The 23,856-nt window shown below is 45.8% G+C and overlaps 1 protein-coding gene across 1 annotated transcript in view; it reads right to left on the bottom strand.

Annotated features, from left to right (window-relative positions):
* Window positions 1-23,856, bottom strand: part of LOC147435922 (isoamylase 3, chloroplastic-like) — a 205,298-nt gene that overhangs the window by 19,585 nt on the left and 161,857 nt on the right. The window contains exons 16-20 of the mRNA XM_086488826.1: window positions 18,788-18,850; window positions 18,553-18,642; window positions 18,220-18,292; window positions 18,046-18,125; window positions 17,846-17,950 (exon numbers count right to left, since the gene is read on the bottom strand). Coding sequence (XP_086344952.1) covers window positions 17,846-17,950; window positions 18,046-18,125; window positions 18,220-18,292; window positions 18,553-18,642; window positions 18,788-18,850 — 411 coding nt within the window. The remainder of the gene's footprint in view (window positions 1-17,845; window positions 17,951-18,045; window positions 18,126-18,219; window positions 18,293-18,552; window positions 18,643-18,787; window positions 18,851-23,856) is intronic.

The raw sequence follows: 23,856 nt of genomic DNA, 5'->3' as shown, positions 1-23,856 counted from the left end.
TTCTTTGTGGGAGGTACAAAAGGCTTTGCTACAACATTGCCTTGGTTGAAAATTGTTTACCCTCGGACCCTTTCTTTTGGATATTAAATCCATCGGAATCTCTCTTTGACAGATTGTTGGCCACTCTTGCATTCTTAATCAACTGCGCCATATTCATGACAATAATCTTTGTGCAGTAGTCCCTCATTTTCTTCCGCAATCCGCAACAGTACTTCTCAATTTGTTATGAAAATGGCACAAACCTATAGGAGGTTACTAGCAACAGTGCCGCCCAAAACTATTTATTGTACTCTTCCAGATTCGCACATTGTTTATCATTCAACTCGTGCCATTTTGTCATCTCATCCACTTCAAGACTGTTTGTAATCCATGCAGATGCAAAAAGTTGTTTGAATTGGATCCACGTTGTTGGGGCTTGACCCTGATTCAACAATGTTGTCCACCATTGAAGCGCATTCCCTTTCAAGAAAGTGGCAGCCTTGCATATCTTCAAAGACTCTGTCAAGTTTCCTCCAGCATAAGCTCCATCGAACTGTTGTATGAAGGTCAAAGCCTTCAGTTGATCCTCCGTTCCCCTGAAAGTATCAAAATGGCTACTTTGGCACTCTTGGATATGTATACATCCATGTACCTAGGCCTCAGAATGAACCCGTCCTCCAAGATGGCCATGAAATGATCCCTATAGTACAACATCTTCAATGAAAGAGGATGTCTCGGTGTGACCAATGTCTCCCTGATATATAGTTGCCAAAGATCCTGTCTTAGGACTCGATTCCTCTCCTCATGAGAGGGGTGGATGAATGGTGATTCTGGGTTCTACTGAAAGGGTGGTAGCTGTTCTATATCCAAGCTCTGAGTGCTAAAACAGTGTGTCATTTGTGCATTCCATGATCCACTCTCTCCAATCTCTGCAAGTTGTCAGGATGCCTCAAGTGCTTGGTATGGTAATATGTCAAGGGGAAGCTATCACTCTCTAGATAAAACATAGTTTGAAAAAGAGCCTCCACTAGCATGGGTGGTGCAGCTAGCTCTGCTCTGATAACATCATGTGGCACTGAGGGTTTTCTACGTATCAAGAGGGATAGCATAATGATCTGTGGCCTCTCCACATGTGTCCACCAAGTTCCTCTAAGGCCCGATGCCCAGACTGACGCTGCATACAGAAGGGCTGGGGTGACTAGGGTGTCGAAGAGCTATCCCTTGGTGCGAGGCTCCTAAAAATGTGCCTCGTGGCATCGGCGCTCTAGCATCGCGAGAGCCGCATATCCTCATGTGATCCTATCTTTGGCTGCACTCGTCAAAGAGAATCATCCTGTAGTAGCAGTAAAAGTGATCTCCACTCGCCCGCCTACTAGTGTAAAACATGCTCTGCTCTTGATCTGTCTAGATGTATGGAAAATAAGAACCTTGGTCTTACCCAAGTTCACAGTGAGACCTCTCTGTGAGCAAAAGCCATACAAGATCTGGATATGTCGTTCTAGCCCCTCATGTGACTGAGATACTAGTACAATATCATCAACATATAACATAATGTGAACAGGTGTACCTGCTAAATCCACGCCCTTGCACCTAGCTCGAAGGATATGCTCTCACAGATCATCAATATATAGCCCAAACATAGTAGGTGAGTGTAACAGACTTGGGCACCCCCAAGTCGGTAATTTGGCACGACACACGAGAGAAACACTTCAAAATACTTCACACTTTGATCACAATTCAATTTGAGTCGACACTGCCAGGCATAGTTCCATGCCCAGAGAAATTGACCCCAAAGATTGGCACCCCTTCAGTATTTATTTTTATATTGATGCTTGAGCAAAGTCACAATGCCCGGTCTGAGACTAGCTCGCTGCTGCTCCACCCCTCGCTGTTCGCCATCGCTCCCACTTCCCTGCGCCGGCTACTCGCCCTCCCCCCTATCGCACTACCTTGCAGCATCCCTCCCACCCCCGCCTTTCACTACCCGCTGCCCCTCCCCTCGTGTTGGCCACGTCAGCACTGTTTTAGGCCTTCCACATGTCATCTCTGCAGCCAGCACATTAGGGTTTTGAGTTCCCTACAGTTAGGGTTAGGGTTTTCCTAGTTAGGGCAGCCACATCATCACTTTGTGACATACCCCCTCTTGAAAGCATTGTAATCGCCCTTGATTACGCTTGCAAAACAGACAGGGGCCATAAATCGTCTTAGTAGACACTGACTATTAGTACCGACGCACTAGAAACACACATCTAGCACATGTACCAATCGACAATCACACCACAGGACATCACATGACATTCAATATTCATTCGGATCTTAGACCATGACTTATCGGCAATGTAGCTAGCAATCGCATCTAGATCCAGTCGAGACCTCATAGATGTCCGATTGACTAACCCCTATTGCAACCATGTGTATTCGAGATCAATTAGACCAAAATGCTGCAGTCATTTCGTCTATCAGTTCCTGCACTTGAAAACAAGTCAAGAACAAATCAGTTTCAAATTCAGGAATTCCATTTCATAAAGCCATACAATAGAATAATGTTAGCTCTCAGTATCCTTCAAACTCAAAGAGACATCAATGACTCTAGTATACAAAAATCAAGGCATTTGTTGACAAAGGAGCGGAGTAACTCCCCTCTTGTGCATCCCACTGCACCAGATCTGCGGCCAAGCTGAATTATGGGTTCCATTTGGAATAGACTATGCTAAACCAAAAGCTTCGAGGTAAAGGTTCACAATCTGAGGAGTATCTGCTAGGTCCTCCTTCTCCATCCACTTCGCATCCAATGCACAATAGTTCTTGAATTTAACCAAGAACCGCCTTCATACTTTACCCTTATACTTTGTGTCCTTATGTGCCAAGATCCGTTCACGAACAAGGATCTCCTCGTTTTCCTCCATTTCGGGTTGCTCATCAGGCTCCCCATCTTCAGGCACATCACCTTTAAAAGGTTTCAAGAGACTCACATGAAATGCATTGTGAATCCTCCAAGTGTCAGGCAGTTTCAATCGGAAGGAGACATCATTGATCTTTTCGGAGATCTGGAAAGGTCTGTAGTATCTCATACTAAGCTTTGGAAAAAGCCTCTCCTTTCCCTTCTTCTTTCTCAGGCGTACCTTCTCAAAACGTAAGAGTACCCAATCATCCTCTTTCAATTTCAAATCGCGACGATGGCGATCCACTGCCTTTTTCTATCGTTCTTGAGATTTCTGCAAAGCCTCGCGGACCTTGGCAACAGCCGTATCTAAGTCGCACGTGTATTCATCCGCTTCAAAAATCTTATCTTTCGTGCTTAGGAAGGGTAGAACCTTCGCAGCACCTTCAACAATCTCAAAAGGGGCCTTCCCCGTCGAAGAGTGTATCGTGTTATTGTAGGAAAATTCCACCAAAGGTAGATACTTTTCCCATTGAGTCTTCTGATCCGAGATATAAGACTTCAATAAATCTAAAACCACTGAATTGGCAATCTCAGATTGCCCGAGACTCTGCTGGTGGAAAGATGACGAGGATTGCAACCGCGTGCCAATGTTCCCTGTCGGAGACAATCGTCGCAGGGATGCCAGGTAATCTAAAATTCTGGGCCACAAATAGTCCCGCTAAGTGATCCGGCTTGACTGTTTTCTCACTGGAATGAAATGAGCCTGCTTGCTAAATCTGTCAATAACAGTCAAGATACCATCGTGGCCACTTTGTGTTCTCGGGAGATCAAAAATGAGATCCATTGCAATACTTTCCCAGGGGTGGGTGGGTATGGGCAAAGGCTGTAACAATCCCTGTGCTTTATGCCTGTCAAACTTGACCTTCTGGCATACCAAGCAACTGCGCACAAACTCTTCCACATCTTTCTTGAGTCTTGGCCAAAAGAAGTATTTCTCTACCCTTTTCATGGTGGTAGCACTGCCACGGTGACCCGTAAAAGGTGGACAGTGGCATTCAATCATAACCTTTTCCCTCAAGGGCTATGTAACGCACAACATGGTTTTCCTCATCAAGTAGCCATCCCGAATGGAATATCCCGCTATTGTCTCCCCATCCAGTATCCGTGTGAAAACGTCTGCAAAAACGGAATCTGTGGCATACTGGTCGACCATATCCTCGAAGCTCCTATGATGTATTGCGGAAATAGCCAGAACCAATAGCTTCCGAGACAAAGCATCTACCACCACATTCTTTTGTCCCTGAACATGGACAATATGGAAGTGAAACTGTGACAAGATGTTCGCCCACCGCATCTGCTTTTCCGATAGCTGCTTCTGTGACAAGAAATAGCCTAAAATCTGATGGTCTGTGAAGACGATAAAATCTGCTCTACGTAGGTAGTGCGGCCACTGAGCAAGAGCGTGGATAACCGTCAAAAGCTCTTTCTCATAAATCTGTGCTGTCAATTCCGGCCTTGAGAACAATCGGCTCTGGTAAGCAATGATATGGCCTTCTTGCATTAAGACCGCACCCAGACTACGACCACAAGCATCACAATATCCTTCAAATGACTCCTGCAAGTCCGGCAAAGTTAAAACTGGTCCCGTAATCAATTTCTCTTTCAAAGTCTGAAAGGTAGTCACCTCTGTGGGTCCCTACGAGAAAGGGACTCCTTTCTGCGTCAAGATATGCAAAGGGGAAGCAACCTCTGCAAACTTTCTAATGAACCTCCTGTGGTACGAACACAATCCCAATAAGCTTCTAGCTTCATGGACATTCTTCAAATGGGGCCAATCACGGATAATCTCTATCTTGGCCGGATCCATTTGCACTCCTGCTGCTCAGACAATGTGTCCCAAAAAGTGTATTTCTGGTAGGAAAATTTCACTTTTCTTTGCATTATTCACTAACTTGTGATCTTGTAATGCCTGAAAGACCTGAAGCAGATGATCTCTATGTTCTTGGAGAAAACAATGATATCATCAAAGAAAGTGCCAACAAATAGCATGTACTCTCGAAAAATCCTGCCCATCATCCGGTTAAATGTCGCAGGAGCATTGGTTAGTCCAAAAGGCACCACCAAAAACTCAAATAACCCAAAAGTCGTCCGAAAATTTGTCTTGTAGACGTCTCCCGGCGCGATTCTGATTTGATGATATCCACTCTTCAAATCAATCCTGCTAAAACACGAGGATCCCTGTAATCTGTCGAGTATATCATCGATCCTAGGAATCGGAAATCTGTTCTTGATGGTGATTTTGTTGAGAGCTCTATAATCGATGCACATTCTCCAAGGTCCGTCTTTCTTCAAAACCAACAACACTCGAGAGCAATACGGTGAAGTACTAGGCTGGACAAGACCCTTTTCCAAGAGGTCTTTCACTTGGTTCATAATCTCTTCGTTCTATGCTCAACTCACACGGTAAGGTGGCCGGTTCAGCGGTGTGCTTCTAGGTATTAGATCAATGGTATGATCTTTAGGATGAGTAGGTGGTAGCTCGCCTGGCAAACCCTTTGAGAAGCAATCGGCATGAGTGTGGAGAAAACCTTGGCGTTCTTTATCAAGTTCTGACATATTTGTCCTATCCACATCACTTAACTCTTTCATGAAGATCGTGTAAACAAACAGACTGGATTTCATTAATTTAGAAATGCCCGAAGCTGATACAATAGGGACAGACTCGCCCTTCAATTTTATATCGAGTACAATGGTTCTGTCCTTCTCTCTAGTCAATGTCACTTTCCTCGCCCGATAGTCGACCACGGCGTTGTTCTTGTGGTACCAAGGAATTCCCAAGAGGACATCACAACCTTCCAAAGGCATTATGTAAAAGTCCTCATGCCTCACTACCACTGACAATGCAACCGAAGTTTGCGAATGACAAGTGTAATGGCTACGTCCTTGCCCGGTGCCGCTAGAACTGCCTCCGCAAGTGGTCCCATCCGATCGGGAGTGATCTCGAGCCGCGCCGCTAATTTCGGTGAAATGAAGTTGGCCTTGGCTCCTCCATCAAAGAAGATCAGGGCCTCTTGGTCTTTCACTTTGCCCCAAGCTTGGTAAAGTTCTGTACTCTCGTCCATCATGTTGGGATCGGTACCCACGCAATCTGGAGCCAGTCTTGTTTTCATCTTGCCTTTTCTTCCACGTTCCTCAGCTGCTCTCGAACTCTCAGGCCCTTCGTCGTCCTTGTCATTCTGTTCTTTCTGTGCATTTTTAGGGCACTTCGCGGAGATATGTCCAATTTCCCCGCATCCAAAGCACTTCCCCTCCCAAATGAAGCGAGCTCTCTCCTGAGGAGTAAGCTTGGGTCGTGCATCCTTCTTTTCTGGGTTGCTCTTTCTCTTTCTACTTTCATTTGTTGAACTCTGCTCGGCTCGTTGTGTCATTACCTCATCGGTGGGGTAGGTCAGACTGCCAGAGTGAATGACAAAACCCCGTTTCGCATGACTCATCAACTCCTGAATAGAAGTTGACTTCTGTTCCAAGCAATGATCTCGGATCTCTGTAGGTAAACCCAAGGTAAACCGCTCAATTTGTTCTCTGAACGAGATCTTCTTGAATGAAGAGGAGGGTAGAAAAGAGCTCCAGAATCTCTCGCGATAAGCGTCCACTGTATCTTTCTTGGTCATCCGAAGATGGATCCAAACAGTTCGTATATCACATTAATACTCTCGAGTCAACCAAGAAGAAATAAAAAGCCTCTTGAATTTCAGCCATTCAACTCACGCAGTCTTGCTTAATAGAAGCGTGGACCACCAAGTTCAAGCATCCCCTTGAAGTAAGAGGCAGCTCTTCGAATCTTAGACTCCTCTGAGTAACGTCCTCCCGCGAAAGCGATGTCAAACTGTTGTACAAAAGACAAAGCCTTCGAAGCATCTCTATATTCCGAAAACGTGTCAAATTTATTTGACTGTCCACCTTCCTTAAACTCTTGGAATTTCTTGCTTTTTTCTTCGAGAAAGTCATACTGGTTGGCTTTGTAAAAATTCTTCTTCTTTGCATAAAAGTTGCTCTCATCAGAGTTTGAACTGTCTGTAGACGAGTCCTCTGTAGAACAGTCACTCACGGGGCGAGATTTTGGCTTCTTTGCCTTTTTCTTGCCCTTTCCGAAGCGTGCTTCGCTTTTTGCCTTTGCTATCTTCTTCGCTCGAGTCAGATGAGCTAGAAGAACTATCAGAAGAAGAAGAAGAAGAACTCAGTGCTACTCGTTCGAATCGAGCATGCTTCTTCTGTTTCTTTGCCTTTTCAAAGGTAGACTGACGACCCAAATAACCCGGGAAGTCAGCACCTTTCTTCTGCTTTTTGCCGTGCTTTGACCTTTGTTTTGCGCGTCAAAAAGCTGAGCGATTTGTCCATCCACCACCTCTTCTAATTCCTTCTCTGTATAATTCCGGGGAGTAGGAGGTTTCTTGAGAGCGGGTTTTGGGGGTGGTGGTGTGGTTTTCTCCACTGCGTGTGCACCTCCTCCAAAGAGGTCTCGCTCATATATTTTGCCATTTTCGGGTCCTTGGCAAAATTAAGCATCATCTTTGTTGCGTCGCCGATCAATCGTTGACGCTCCATCTCTCGACGCTCCGCCTGAGTAGGCTGAGGCGGGCCATACTCCGTGCCGGAATCTTCGTTGTGATCCCTTCTCGCATCTCCGAATGCAAAGGGAGTTGACCGATCCTTGTCTGAAGCCATAGGTGCCGCGGAAAAAAATTAGGGATCGGATCTCCCGTAGGAGAGAAATCTGTCGTGCTCTGATACCACTGTAACAGACATGGACACTCCAAGTCAAGAATCTACCACAACGGCACAAATAACCACTTCAAAACAGTTCACAGTTCACAATTGATTCGACACTGGCCCGGCGGAGTTCCGTGTCTAGAGATATTGGCCAGAAACACTGGCGCCCCTTTCGGTATTTCTTTTTATTAATCTGAGTTTCAAAGTACAAGAGTGCGGGCAAGCGCTCAAACTCAGACTCTGCGTCCAGATGCTCTGAGTTGTGAGAGGCCTGCTCACATATTTAAAGTTACAAGGGATGCCAAAAGCAGAGCCCAAAAGCTAAAAATCAAAAGCCCAAATAAAGGAAAGCCTCTTTCTCTCTCTTGCTTGAAAAAATAAAGCAAGTTCCAAAAAGTTGTCCTTTAAAGTAAAGCAGAAAAGCTCTCTCTCTCTCTCTCTCTCTCTCTCTCTCTCTCTCTCTCTCTCTCTCTCTCTCTCTCTCTCTCTCTCTCTCTCTCTCTCTCTCTCTCTCTCTCTCTCTCTCTACTTCATGGTTTCAGACGCATGGCTTCACCATGGACAGGTTGCCCCCTTTCCAGTATTCTCTTCAGGCACCCTCGCTGTCTCTTACACGGGTGGAGATCACTAGACTCATTCGTCAGGACCTGATCCAGCTCGACACCAGGAGGACATGGATAGAGCCGCCTCAGGAGTTGAGCACGAAGATGGCTTTCTATAGAGAGCATCTTCTCCACCTCACAGGAGATGGGTTTGTGATTCGACCCAGCTACATGGACACACATATGTCTCATGGTTTGCGTTGTGCCATTGGTCAGATACTCACATCCTCACATCAGCTCGAGATTGAGACTGGTAGATTCAGAGGGATACCAGCAGACAGCAGGATATGCGGATTATGCCAGAGAGAGCCAGAGACAGAGTTGCACTACATATGTCATTGCACAGTGTTCTATGAGATACGGGGGCGTTTCCACTGCTTATTCAGAGAGGGTTTTGGTCCTCTATCTAGGGTCATGAGTTATGAGGATCAGAGATGTCTTGGACTATATCTACTTGAGTTACACAGGTATAGAGACACTTTACTGGGGAGAGCTAGAGAGAGGCAGTCCCAGAGACACATTACAGATTTCTTTTCACTAGATATGGGACAGCCAGAGGAGCAGCCACCACTACAGAGCTCGTCCCACACTCATTCGACCACTACTGGCACTCTCATCGACCGAGCATTGGAGCTACAGAGATACAGACGACCGCGACTGAGGAGAGGAGCTACACAGCATCGACGGAGACTACAACAGAAGATTCGAGCCATACTCTCTCGACATCCAGAGTGCAGATGAGGATGGATCCTCACCATTTCTTCCATCTTTGTTTCACACACTGTTACATCCAGTTTACCGGGTACCTATTGTATCAGCTGCTACACCCACGTAGTTTTAGATTGTAGTAGTAGTAGTAGTATTTTGTTCCACTTCTAGTTCTTTTCTAGTTCTTTTGTACCCAGACATGGTATTAGATTCACTATTTTGTAACTGATTGGTCTCATAGGTCATTTTGGCCTTTTGAAGACGTTAATATAACATTTCATTTCTCTCTCTCTCTCTCTCTCTCTCTCTCTCTCTCTCTCTCTCTCTCTCTCTCTCTCTCTCTCTCTCTCTCTCTCTCTCTCTCTCTCTCTCTCTCTCTCTCTCTCTCTCTCTCTCTCTCTCTCTCTCTCTCTCTTGCTTAATAAAGCAAAAAGGCTTTTCTCTCTCTCAATATGCGTAGAAAATAAAGCAAAGCTTTTTTTTCCCACACTGATTTTTGCCCAAAAGCTGCGCTGCTTTATTGCTGCCGGAAAATCCGCCGCCAATCGCGGGCTGCCACGCCGGCACTGTTTTCGGCCTGCCACGTGTCATCTCTACAACTTGCACATTAGGGTTTCGGGTTCCTTGCAGTTAGGGTTAGAGTTTTCCCAGTTAGGGCAGCCACGTCATCACTTTGTGACATGAACATCCTCGGACCCTCCGGTGTCGTGCGCGGCCAAGTTGGATGGATCGATCAAGAAGGATGCCCCTATAAAGGTGTGACTGGGTAACCTGTGGTGGGCCATCTTGTGTAGTCCCTATGTAAAAGTAGTGATCTACCTTTGTATTGATACTCTACGTTAAGGTCCTCTGCTCCTCAAGGTAGTATCCTTGCGTCTACGGATCTCCAGCAAGAAGCGACCAAGGCAACTCTGATCATGGTAATCCATGATGCAAGATAAGAGGCCAAAACCCTCTCTGAATAAGCAATGAAAACGCACGTGGATCTCATGATATGCTATGCAGTGGCAGATATAATGCTCCTCTATCTCTGGCTCTCTCTAGCAAACCTAGCATAATCTCTCCTTTGGAGGTATACCTTTGTATCGGCCAGTCTCTACCTCCAACAAGTGAGAAGCCTAGAGATCATTGATACAAGTGATCTCTCCATGGACATCCAACGATCATATGTGTGCCCTGACCTACTATATTCATCCAAGCTTGGTCCCCATATCTACACTCCATAAAGCATGATAAGTATCAAATAGCAACAGCTTGTACCTGGCTCCTGAAACTGCACCTGTGAACATATCCTCTCTAGTCCTCCTAATGTTGCATATCCTAATCTGTTTACGTGTATTAGAGACTGAAATCGGCCTATGAGACAAATCAAATATACATGTGTGTGTCCTCCATCTATCAAGAAAGACAAAATTACAAAGTCACAAAATGTGGTCTTGTGGTAAGGGGGGAGTGGGTGATCCATGGGAGGCATGGAAACAAGATACATGGTATATGAGGGAGAGGGGGGTATAGCTCTATCTCTAGGGGGTATGGGTGCACATCTATATGCTTGGAGAAGCGCGGAAGCACATTCATGAAGTGCATCAAGCTGATGAGCTCCATCCTATGTTAAACTGGTGGTGTAATATCTCGTGCATGGGTGTGGTGTAAGGGTTGTGCATATGATCGCGGCTGGGACGACCAACATCTGAGCATCTCTTCTGGGCTGCCTAGTAGTGGCCAGTTTGGATCTCTTGGATCTGTGTGTGATGGAGTCTGGGAGCTCTGTATCCTGGAGCTAGGGGCCGTCTCCTAGCTCTGATCGTCTCAGCCTGCTGGATGACCCTTTCAGTGTCTCTGTGACGGGTGACACTAGGGCATAGTTACCGGGGAACGCCCCCTAGCCCCCGTTCCGGCGTTCGGGGGGGCAGTTCCCTTCCCGAACGTTCCGGAACGTCCCGGAATGTCTGACGTTCCGGGTGGCCAATGCAAACCGGAACGGCCGTTCCGGAACGTTCCGAAACGCCCCCGGACCGTTCCGGAATGCCCCTGGAACGGCCAACGGCTACAAACAAATTTGGCAAAAATTGAAAAAATTGAAGTAAATGTTTGTGCTTCTTTTGAAAGTGTGCAAGGCCTCAAGGACTTATAAAATTGACCCCCCTCCCCTTTTCTCTTCACAAGCTAATCCTCAAGGCTCAAGCTCTCTCCCTCTCACTCTCAAGATCTCTCCCTCTCAAGACTCACTCTCTCAAGGCTCAAGGCTTCAAGCCTTCAAGCTCTCTTCCTCTCCCTCCCACTCTCTCAAATCTCTCTCTCTCTCTCTCTCTCTCTCTCTCTCTCTCTCTCTCTCTCTCTCTCTCTCTCTCTCTCTCTCTCTCTCATCATCTAGTCATAGCAAGGTTGAATGGTCTTCAAAACGAGTTTTTTGTGAGTATTAGAGTCAAAGCACTCTAATACTCCTTGTATTTTAACACAAGGAGCTAAAAATTGCACTATTTGGGTGTTTTTTATACCTCCCGTTCCGCGACGTTCCCGTTCCGGACCCCTAGCCGTTCCCCCGTTCCGCGGGGATCCCGTTGCCATTCGCGTTCCGCCTTCCGGGTAACTATGCACTAGGGTCGTGGTCCTATGGAAGAAGTCTATAAGCTGAGACTGTCTACCACCCTCCGGTGCCACTACATGCATATCTATCTCTGATAGTCTCATATGCACTACTTTTGCACACGCGCGTGCACAGATAGATATGCATGTAGTGTGTGTGTGTGTGTGTGTGTGCGTGCGTGCGCGCGCGCGTGCACGCGCGCACGCACACACACACACATACACAGAGACACACACACAGAAGAAGAAGAAGAAGAAGAAGAAGAAGAGTATTTTAATGTCGTAGGAAACTATCCCAAGAGACCTTAAAGATCTATCCGATGAAGAGAGAGAGAGAGAGAGAGAGAGAGAGAGAGAGAGAGAGAGAGAGAGAGAGAGAGAGAGAGAGAGAGAGAAATGAAATGAAATGAAATGTTATATTAACGTCTTCAAAAGGCCAGAGTGACCTATGAGACCAAACTGATACAAAAGTGGTGAATCTGTTACAATGTCTGAAAAGTGTGAAAATAAATGTGAAGAACTAAATACAAAATATTAGATAAACTTCTTAGGAGCATTCTTGGTGTCTGGCTAGAATACTTCTAATCCTTTGTTGTAATCTCCTCCGATGAAGTGTGCTTCTGCATCTCGGTCGTGGTAGTCTCGATTTCCTAAGCTCAATCGCCCTGTCAATGAGGGTGCCTTTGGTATGAATGTGGGTACTCCTTTGTGCTTGCTGCTGGCCTCTTGCTTCTCCTTCCATTCCTGCTTCTCTCGATCCGAAGAAATCTGTGATCTGCCTCTGAGGCTGTAGTGCTCTTTGTCTTCTCATTAGATTATCCCTGTGCCGATGTAGTTCCAGTAGGTACAGGCCTAAGCACCTTTGCTCTTGGTATTGCATGACTCTCTCTAGAGGTCCAAAGCCTTCTTTAAATAGGCAATGGAAACGCCCACGTATCTCATAGTATACGGTGCAATGGCATAAGTAGTGTAATTCTGTCTCCGACTCCATTCCGCATAACTTGCAAATTCTGCTCTCAGGTGGGATTCCCCTAAATCTGCCAAAATGAGACAGGTGGGTATCCATGTAGCTCGGGCGAATCACAAAACCATCTTCAGATAGCTGTAGGAAGTTTTCTTTGTAGTCGGCCATCTTCGTGCCCAATTCAGATAGCTGTAGGAAGTTTTCTTTGTAGTCGGCCATCTTCGTGCCCAATTCTTGTGTAGGGTCTACCCATGTCCTCTTAGTGTCCAAGTGTATAAGATCCTGGTGGATGATTTTATTAATCTCCGCTCGTGTGATTGCCAGTGATGGAGCCTCAAGAGAGTAATGGAAGGGGGGTAATCTTTCCATACTGAACCCGTGTCTCTAAAACCACGAGGACAGTTGCGCATACCAGCATGATGTATCTCCTTTCATTGCTAATTGTCGAGAGGATTCGAGGGCCAATCTAGTATATCGGCAATTATTTGTATCCCATAAACCATGTATAAAGGACACTGATCTAGTAAGAGCTTCAATCTCTATCGGAGGGGTAGCTAGTTCCGCTCGGATAATGGCGTGTGGTACGGAGGCCTTGGCTCTAATCATTCGGAAAATCATAGATACCAAAGGTCTCTCCATTGACTTCCAATTATCCTGATCCACAGATGGTCTCCAAATCTGGACCCCATAAAGCATAGCCGAAGTCACCACAGTATCAAAGAGCCAAAGTTTTGTTCGTGGTTCCTGAAACTGCACTTGTGAACACATCCTCTCCAACCCTCCCAAGGCCGCAGAGGATCTGGACAATCTAGCATCTGCTGCTTTCTTAAGAGTAAACTTCGGTCCTGTAAATACCACACCAAGGTATGTGTATGCATCTGTGTACTCTACTGTATCCTGGCCATATGCAAATGTAGGTGCCGATCTCCTAACCCACTGCGGTGTGGTGTTAAACACCATAACTTTGGTTTTACCCAAATTTACCGACAGTCCGCTGTCCTCCGCGAATTTATGTAATGCATCTAACTACCTCTGCATTCCATCTGGTGATTCTGCTATCCATACAATATCATCTGCATACAACAACAAAGGGATCCATGACCCTGCAAGTGGGGCACCTCTGTCACCCTCTCTATCAATGTAATCTGATACCTCATCTATATACATACCAAATAAAGTAGGGGACAGTGGGCATCCCTGCTTTACTCCAACGGTGGAATGAACAATGTCGGAATCCCCTTCTGGAGTACGTACATAACCAGTTACTGACCCGTATAAGGCCATGATCCCCGAGATAATCTCTTTGGGGACCCCTAACTCTTGCATTCTGCGCATCAATCTGGCCCTTGGTATTGTATCAAAAGCTTTCCGAAAATCCACAAAGCAACAATACATCCTTCTCCCACTTGCTCTTCCTTCCTCAATAATGGCTCTGAGCGTAAGAATATGATCTAAAGTGGAATAACCTCTCCTGAATCCAGCTTGTCCTGTTGCCCTTATGCCCTCATTCTCTGCCCATCTACTCAGTTTTTGTTCCAGAATGGATGCGTACAGTCGGGTCAATGTGTGACCCACCATAATGGTACGGTAGTTCCCGGGTATCATAGGATCTCCTGACTTGAAAATAGGTACGATAGTAGATAATTTCCAAGATTCAGGTAATCCTTCACACATGACCCGATTAAACAGACGAGCAAGGACTTCTGAAAGTAGATCCCTTGCATGGATCAGATGTTCTGCTACTAAACCCTCATGATCATATGATCTTCTTGTCTTCATCTTATCAATGGCTTTTTCCACCATTTTCGTAGTAAAGAAAGTACTAGTAGCAGGGCATGGCTCTAGCAGATTTGGTAATGGAGGCTGTCCAGATACCGTATATAATGATGTTACATATTGACCCCAAATCTCAGGATAAGTAATTGTCGGAGGCGATGAGTGCTCGTGAAATAAACGCCAGGCCTCATGTGAGTCCTAACTCAAGAAGAGCTGATATAAATCCTTCTCCAGTTTGGCTAAAAATGCCCTTTTCTTGCGACGTACTATACGCCGAAGAGCAATCCGAGACTGCTTATATGTGATGATCCCAAGTGTAAGCTCTTTCTGGACCTGGGTTCTCGTCTCTCTGCATTCCTCGTCATACCAACTGTTTTGAGGCATGTTCCCAGATCCTCTCTTCTGATCAGGGTGAGTATGTAGGTATGCCTCTTGTGCTGCTCCATGTAGTATCTCTGTTAGCTGAGAAGTAATCTCCTCTACAGTATATACTGGCTCGGCTGCCCACATCCTATTATGGATCTTTTCCACATAGACTGAATCAGTCTTTGGCGTGAAAGTATATCTTGTGTGTGTTTTCTTCCTTTGTACTTGAGAGGCATTGTATTGGAAGGAGATTGATAAGGTCAAGAGAGCATGATCCACTGCAATCCCAACCGGTCTGGGTCCCACCTTAAAGTGCTCGATACTAGAAATAAAGCTTGGTGAAGTCATGACATAATCCACTGTACTGGCCCCATGCCTGTGCGGGAAGCATGTGAATCCCCCGGATAAAGGGAAATTCTCTAGACCATTAAGTATGGCCAAACCATGTGTAGTTGCCATTTCCATGAGATGTCTCCCATATTCAGTGTGTTCTTTATCCTGTGAGTTTCTAGTAAGCCCCTCCTGTGATAAATCCACTTCTTTGAGCATTTCTTCAGAAGCATCATAGAATACTTCTTGAGAGTTGGCCGTTCTGGCATTAAAGTCTCCTAAGAGAACGATGTCTCCATCTCTAGAGAACTCCCATGTCATTATTCAATATAGAGAAAGGGGATTGTCCTTTAGGTGAGGAGTAGACTGAAGTACTTGGAGGGAAGTAGCATATAGCGATATATAGAAATCTACCTGTCTCGGCTCTCATTCTCACCCACATATACCTTGCTTGTTCATCCTTCCTGATAATCTGTAGTAGTGGTTTCAGCTCCTCTTTAAATAAGACTGCTACTCCTCCTGAACCCCGGCTACCTCGCAGAGATCTCTTGTCTGGTTGACCAGTTGTTTCCCATAAATACCCCTTCACATGTGGCATAAGCTGTCTCGGTATTTGGTGTGTCTCTGAGTAGAAAACTATGTCTCTGTCCCTAAAACTGTCTTCAAAGGCACCTACATCTAGCCTATATGATCCATTACAATTCCACGCCGCTATCCGGAGCGTCGCCCCATAGGTCTCACACCGTCATGATGAGCGCTTTTCCAGAACCACTACTTTCCCTCCTCTATAAAAGGCGATTTTCCCCTTTTCTCTTGCTGCCCTGATCTCTGGCATCAACTCTTGCATGTGTGCCACTTGTGCCAATGTAAGGTCATCTCCCAGGAAAATACCGGTTTTCTTAAGAGTTGGCCTCTTCTTTAAAAATTCTTTCCTTATTTCTATATTCAGGAAGCGGAGAATAAGTGCCCTATCCTTTACGTTTCCCTTCTCGTCGATTCCTTTCTTGCCCACTCTCCATGCACTTGTGTGAGTAGGCTCTGTGATGCCCATGCGTTGTAGCAGTTCGCTCACTTCTTCATCTACATTCTCTTTGTCTTTGACTCCTGTGACCCGCACATGCAAAGCCCGATTCTTCCTTTTCTCCTCTTCCTCAATGGTCATATTAATAATGGTGGAGGTGGGTGTGGTCTCCGGCATATGGGCCTTCCCTTTCTTCGCATCCTCAATCCATTTCTCTGCTTCATCAACCTTTTCTTGTGTCTTAACAAGACGTTCTGCCCATGAAGATGCCGCTTTCGATTGCTGTTCATCTCCTTCCCGTAGAGCTTTCATCTGATCCTTCATGTCCTCGAGCTCCTTCAATACCGAAGGTTGGTCGTCTCCCTTCTCCTTAGTTGCAGATTTGCAAGCCGCAAGTTCTCCTTTTAGCTCCTCGATTATTGCATCTTTTTCCCCCATGTGCTTTTCCATATTTGTTCTCCATGCTTCAAAACTTGCTACTGCCTCATCGAGTTTCTTTTGCATAACGCATTCTGTTACATTTACTTCGGCCTTGATTAGGTTTCGTAATTCCGTTTTCACGATCTGAATTTCCTCATTCTGTATCCCCCAGATCTCTCTCCTTAGTTCTCTCATCATGTCTCCATACATGGAGTTCCTGTAGCTCTCAGCATTCGCGTGCATTTCCTTCCTGATGTCATCTCTCATATAGTTTAGCTTTGATTTGAGCATCACCTGGACCTTCTCCATTAGTAGCTCATCATGTATCCTGGAGGTTTTCCCAACTCGTAAGGATCCTGGTGATAGTACAGTATCTCTGTTTCTCCGTTTGAAAGTAGCCGTCGGTTTTTTTTGGGGTGGTGTAGCTATCTACACCTGGCCCTTCCCCTCCGATAGGCGGAGCCATCGAACCCGAGCCACAAATGTGGGGTAGAGTACTAGGGTGAGGGACTGAGAATAAGGCAAACTTAAAAGTTTATTTTAGAGCTTAAAAACCTTTAAACTTTAAAAGTTTATTTCAAAGCTTAAAGACCTTTAAACTTTAACGTAAGAGATGGGGGTCTCTCTACGCGTAGATGAAGGAGTGGTGCCGGGGACTTGCTACGCGTAGGAAGTCCTTCTACGCGTAGAAGGAAAGGACGAGCTGTCCTGCGCGCTGCTGTCCTACGTGACACTGCTCTCTCTCCCTCTTTGGCGCACGTGAAGGACTGCTGATGCCTCTTGGGTGATGGCGGGCAGGTACGAACTGCTATATGGCTGCAGTTCAATAGAATAAGGCAGCGCGCCACAGTTCCCAGCAATTTCAGGCGGGTGGCTGAAGTGGCTGCGAGAGAGAGAGTGCCTCCTTACCCTCTTGTTTGCTGCACGAGCTTGCCCCCTTTGTTTCCTGCACGACCTGCTCGCTATCTGCCACAGGCCTTCAGCCTCGTGCTAGAGAGAGAGAGACCCAAACCTGCGCGTTACTGCTCCCACTGTGCGCGTTGCTGCACAGAGAGAGAGAGAGAGAGAGAGAGAGAGAGAGAGAGAGAGAGAGAGGGCCAGCTCGCTGCCCTGAGACCTGCTCACGGAGAGAGCTTCCCTCACGCCACAGACCTTCAGCCTCGCGCTGCTGCCCTGAGACCTTAGTGCTTCCGTTGACTGACGTGCTCTGCTGCTGCGCATCAACGAAACCTTAAGAGAGAGAGAGAGAGAGAGAGAGAGAGAGAGAGAGAGAGGGGAAGAAGAAGAAGAAAAAGAAGAAGAGTATTTTAACGTCGTAGGAAACTATCCCAAGAGACCTTAAAGATCTATCCAACGAGAGAGAGAGAGAGAGAGAGAGAGAGAGAGAGAGAATTGTTATGTCTAGGAACAATCCCAATAGACTTCTAGGCAAATTATACCTTGTCCCATTGAAAATGATTTAGCTTGGTATCATGGCCATAGCTGTTGTTATTTCCATATCGTGTATGAGCATACTCATCGCCCATAAGAAACATTGGGGTCCCCTGCAACGCAAAAAATGGTCTTGATATATTTAATTGGTAATACTATTTTAAACTCTTAGATATAGAGGTATCAAAGTAATCTAAGAGAATATTACCAATGATAGCATTAGGGCCACATGAAAGTTCTTCATTTGGCGTGAGCGTAGAGACAAGACATGCGGGTCACTGGTTTCACCTATTAATTTAGTAAATTGATATTTCCTATCAGATTTATAAGAGCAACTCATGTTGATATATTTCCATTGTGAGGAAATGAAAGAGTCCAATACCTTCCATCCCACAGTTCCAGCTAAAGTTATCATTGCACCCATCGTTTCCTCCTTCACCATTGTCCTTATTGTGCTGCAAAGATTAGGAAAAATTATTATATTAATCATCACTTGCCTAGCAGAACAAGGGGAACAAATCCTTTTCTCTCATTGGGGAGACAGAGTAATCCAGTTTAGGATTCAACCATTCATAAATTCAGCTGAAAACTTAAATCACATCAAACAATGGGGTGGCTTACAGTCCTCTGACACCACCCACTAAAACAGGAAATAGGAAAAATATTCCATCGTAAAGTCTTCATGTACAAGGGACTTCTCTGAAGCAAGGGTTACCTTTTGATTGTAGGCCACAAGATCATAGAGAGAGAATCCATCGTGAGCTATTACAAAATTTATGCTATGGAAGGGTTTCCGGTTGTTGACCTGCACAAGCACATAATCAGCTGCAACCTGAACGAAGACTCATATACAACTGATAGGAGTGCAAATCAAAACATGGATAACGTTAAAAAAAAAAAACAGTAATTTACAAAATGATTCCAATGGAAACATAGGTAATGTTGTATACATGATACATATCTGCGGATCCGCTAAGCCGTGTTGCAAAAGAAGATTTCATTGCATCGTCTCCCTGGACATTTTAGCAATAACCATGTTGTTCAGATACATGTACCCAAATGTTTATGTCTGAAGTCATATCTCCTCAATAAAAATAACTTCTACTTTAACAGGCAGCTTGAATGAGTACTCATGAAAATTCATGCAACAACAATACACATGACACGCCACATCTTGGCTCCAAACCTACTATGTCGATATACGACACCTCTTAATTTCATCTGAAAAAAAACAGGAATTGCAATGAAGCTGTGTGGATAATACCTACAATTGCCCTCTTAATAATATGTGATGCTCACCTGGTGCTCCTTCGTGTCATAACATTAGGGCCCTAATAGACGTGCACAATAAGAAGATATTTGTGGAGCACAGCGGTAGGAAGCTAATTGTTGATGTCATTCTTAGACGAGAATCTCTCCCTCTGGAGTGCTCTATGCCCGACCTCTCGACAGCCACTTGGATATGGGAAAGCGACATCCTATGGGAGCTGATCAGCAGCATTGACCTCTGGTTCACAAGGACTGCTCCGTGCGAGCTTTCTGGAGTGAGCTGAAACACACACCCAGAAGACAATATGACAGCATCCAGAGCAGCAAGGTCAGAGGACGATGCCAGGCATTCACTAGTCTGTGGTAGTCAGGTGTTCACGGTGGAGCACACTTTTCACGAGCAATACAAGCTTCCTCTCTCTCTCTCTCTCTCTCTCTCTCTCTCTCTCTCTCTCTCTCTCTCTCTCTCTCTCCAGGTTCAATTCCAAGAACCTAGGAGAAGTTTATGGCTCTCTGATACTTTGGTTGCCTCTACTATGGGGTGCATGTTTGGGGACCTTCTGTAGGCCAAGATGGTTGGAGACGTATGGAGACGCCCTTGATATCTATAATCTCTCGGCTGATTAGAGCCGAGGCCTCCGTACCGCATGATATCATTGGAGCTGAGTTAGCTGCCTCCCCTATGGAGATTGAGCCGCTTACCAGATCCATCTCCTTTGTACACAGCCTATGGGATACTACTAGAGATAGATATGTCAGGTTGGCCCTAGAGTCCTCCAGACAGTTAGCTCTACAGGGGAATAGATCATGCTGCTCTGCACAAATGACATCATGGTTTCAGACACATGGATAGGCTGCCTCCTTTTAATTACTCCCTACAGGCACCCCTAATGTCTCTGACACGGGCAGAGATTAATAGACTCATTCGTCAAGATCTGATCCAGCTGCACAGGACGAGGACATGGATAGAGCCGGTACAGGAGTTAGGCACGAAGGTGGCTTTCTATAGAGAGCATCTTCTCCACCTCACAGGGGATGGGTTTGTGATTCGACCTAGCTATATGGACACACATCTCTCTCATGGTTTGTGTTGTGCCATTGGCCAGATACGCACATCCTCACATCAACTCGAGATTGAGACTGACAGATTCAGAGGGATACCAGAAGATAGCAGGATTTGCCGCTTATGTCATCTAGAGCCAGAGACAGAGTTACATTACATATGTCATTGCACAGTGTACTATGAGATACGAGGCCGTTTTCATTGTCTATTCAATAGGGTTTTGGGCCTCTATCTAGGGTCACGAGTTATGAGGATCAGAGATGTCTTGGACTGTATCTACTTAAGTTACACAGGCATAGACACTTAACTCAGGAGAGCTGGAGAGAGAGTCCCAGAGACAAATTACAAATTTCTTCATACTAGATATTGGACAGCCAGAGGAGCAGCCACCATTGCAGAGCTCTGCCCATACTCATACTTCCACTACTGGCACTCTCATAGATCGAGCATTGGAGCTAGGGAGATCTAGACAACGGCGATTGAGGAGAGGAGCTACACAATATTGACGGAGACTACAGCAAAGGATTCGTGTCATACTTTCTCGACCTCAAGAGTGCAGATGAGGATGGATCTCTACCATATCCCCCCCCCCCCTCTCTTTGATTGTACTACACATTGTATTGGGCACCTTTTGTAGTAGCTGGCACATCCATACAGTCCCAACTTGTAGTAGTTGTATTTTTGTTTCAATTCTTCTTCTTCTTGATTCCGGACATGGTATCAGATTCACTATGTTGTAACAGCTTGGTCTCAAAGGTCATTTTGGCCTTTTGAAGACGTTAATATATCATTTCATTTCATTCTCCTACCTCGTGCCCAGCCCCGTCTCCCTCGCGCTCCCCCACCCCCCCCCCCCCCCCCCGCGTAGGTACATAAGAAGACTTTTGGCTTCAACAGGCAGAAATCAGCACATATCAAAAAAATTGCAAGAAATTGCAGAAAATTCAAATTTCAGCCTTTTTCTCAGAAACTGCAAAAAGCGGGCATTTTGTTGTAATTTGCAAAAATTGTAGAAAATGTACGCCATGTATGCTTAATGTGGGAGAACATGTATGCATAATGTGGAAGCACTTGTGCATGTAATGTGGTCTCCCTCCGCCGCAAAATTCCTCTCAGTTTTGGTAGCGACCAAACCATGAGGAAGCTGAATGATAAGCCCAGCCACTTAGAAGACGCAGTTCAAAAGTGTAAAGAAGAAATGACCGAAATCATTAAGAAGATCAACCGCAACCTATTTGGGACAATAAAAAAACTCGAAGATCGCGTTTTGGCCCAAGAAAGTAAGATCATTGCAATGGGAGATCGTGTGACTGCCAAAGACGAAGAGATTGCGTCACTCAAGAAGGAGCTCGTTAAGGCACGATCACGAAACACACTTGAAGAGGGACAATTGCAACCCTTTGTAATAGAAGAACTCAACACAATCAAAGAACAAGTGCGAGCCATCAAAGAGGGGGACGACTTCTTGGGTGGACGTTATTACAAAAACTCAACAACAAGCAGATGAAGCTAAGAAATGGATTGAGGTTGCCAAGAAAGGGAAAAGCAAGGAAACAACGTCCAGACCCACAATTATCAACCTGACACCAGAGGAGGAGCAAAGAAGACATGTACGCTCTCTACATGTCAGAATTTGCGGCCTTATAGACAAAGCTAATGTAGACAAAGATGTAAAAGAACTCATGGCTTTGATGGGGGTTCATGAGCCGATGCACTCAAAGAGCTTGGAGAGTGGGCAACAAGAAAAATGGGAGCAAGGGGAAAACCTCGAAAGAAAGGGCACCGGGTATCTTCCTCGGGGACGACATTACCCTCTCACAGATCGCCCATATGCAAGAGGTGATGCCAGAGATTAGAGCGGCAAGGAAAAAAATATGATTGCTTTTTACCCAGATGGAAGAGTGGTGATATTGGAGCCACGCTCCACATGACTATGTGAGGCCTATAAGACCACACTCAAAGTTGCTACCTAGAATTGTAATGGATCTATGCACCTTGATGTGGGTGCTTTTGAGAAGAGTTTTACCGGGAGAGACATTATCTTCTACTCTGAGACACATCAGGCCCTGGGCAATCTATGCCTCACATTAGTGGATACAGATGGAAGACAACCTATAGACAGGAGACACGATCAGAGTGCAGAGGGCGGGGCTGAGGAGGAGTGGCAATGTTATTGAGGGAGGAGTTGCAGCCATTGATACATATAGCCCGCAAGGATGAGCAAGCTAGATATAAGAGACAGACAGATATCTTACATTGCTATTTGCTACTTTTCCCCGACTACGTCAGTATATGCACCTCCCATAGGATAGTTCCCCTTCTCTATTTTGGATGATGACATATGGGAGTTCTCTAGAGATGGTGACATTATCATTCTAGGGGATTTCAATGCTAGGATTGCCCATCACACAGTATTTTATGATACTTTAGAGAAGATGCTGAGAGAGCTGGATGTTGCAGAGACAGGCCTATCCAAACTATCACAAGATGGGGAACATACCAAGTATGGACGACACTTGATAAACATGGGGACTGCACATGGATTGCCCCTCTTGAATGGCCTACAAAGATTTTTTGCTGCCGGAGGTTTCACATGCTTTCCATACAGACATGGAGCCAGCAAAGTGGATTATGTCATGGCACACCGGAGTCTCATCTCTAGTGTCCAGGATTTCACAGTTGGGCCCAAACCTGTTGGGGTGGCAGTGGATCATGCTCTTGTGACGTTGACCATCTCTTTCCAGTTTAGTGTAGCACACATGCCATGGGCAGCAGCCCCTACTCGCTACACCTTCACGCGGAAGACGGATTCTGTATACATAGACGGGATCTACAGACGCCGATGCACAGACGAGCCAAGGCAACCTCTGGAGGAACTTACTACTATACTGACACAAACATTACATGATGCAGCAGCAGAGGCATACCCACACACCCAGCCTGAGCAAAGACATCGTTCAGGGAGCATGCCTCAGAACAGCTTGTATGATGAGGTATGCTGCCAGACTTCAGAGGGAGATGCTTTTGGGGGACATCACTCATAGACAGTTACAAATTGTCTGCCGACGCCTAGTGCGGCGGAAGAAGAGGGCATTTTTGGCTCGACTAGAGCAGGATCTATACCAGCTATTCTTGCATCAGGGCTCGGGTGAGGCATGGTGGCCATTACCTCTACAGAGACCTAGGGTCAATATGCATCATCTTTGTACACAGTTCCTAGACAGCCGCCTCTTCCCGACCCCCCCGATCCATGCCCACATACATGTGCTTTTCTCACCGCTGAGATGGTGAAGAAGGCCATTGACAGGATGAGGACTAGGAGAGCATATGATCATGATAGCTTAGTGGGTGAGCATTTCATGAATGCCAGAGATCTACTAGCAGAGCTTCTAGCAGTTATGTTTAACAGTGCCATGTGTGAGGGCTTGCCTGATACTTGGAGCCTATCTACGATTGTACCTATCTTCAAGTCAAGAGACCCTATGGAGCCTAGGATTTATCGCACTATCATGACTGGACACACATTGGCGCAGTTGTACGCATCCATTCTAGAGCAGCAACTGAGTAGATGGGCAGAGAGGGAGGAAATGCGTGCAGCTAGGCAAGCAATGTTCAGGAGAGGTTTTTCTACTCTTGACCATATCTCGACACTCAGGGCCATCATTGAGGAGGGCAGATCCCATGGGA

The sequence above is a fragment of the Adiantum capillus-veneris genome, chromosome 18, assembly GCF_014529385.1.
Source record: "Adiantum capillus-veneris isolate H3 chromosome 18, ASM1452938v2, whole genome shotgun sequence".
Classification (NCBI taxonomy): Eukaryota; Viridiplantae; Streptophyta; class Polypodiopsida; order Polypodiales; family Pteridaceae; genus Adiantum; species Adiantum capillus-veneris.
Note: the sequence above shows the minus strand (reverse complement) of the source record. Positions and strands in the feature narration are given on the sequence as shown.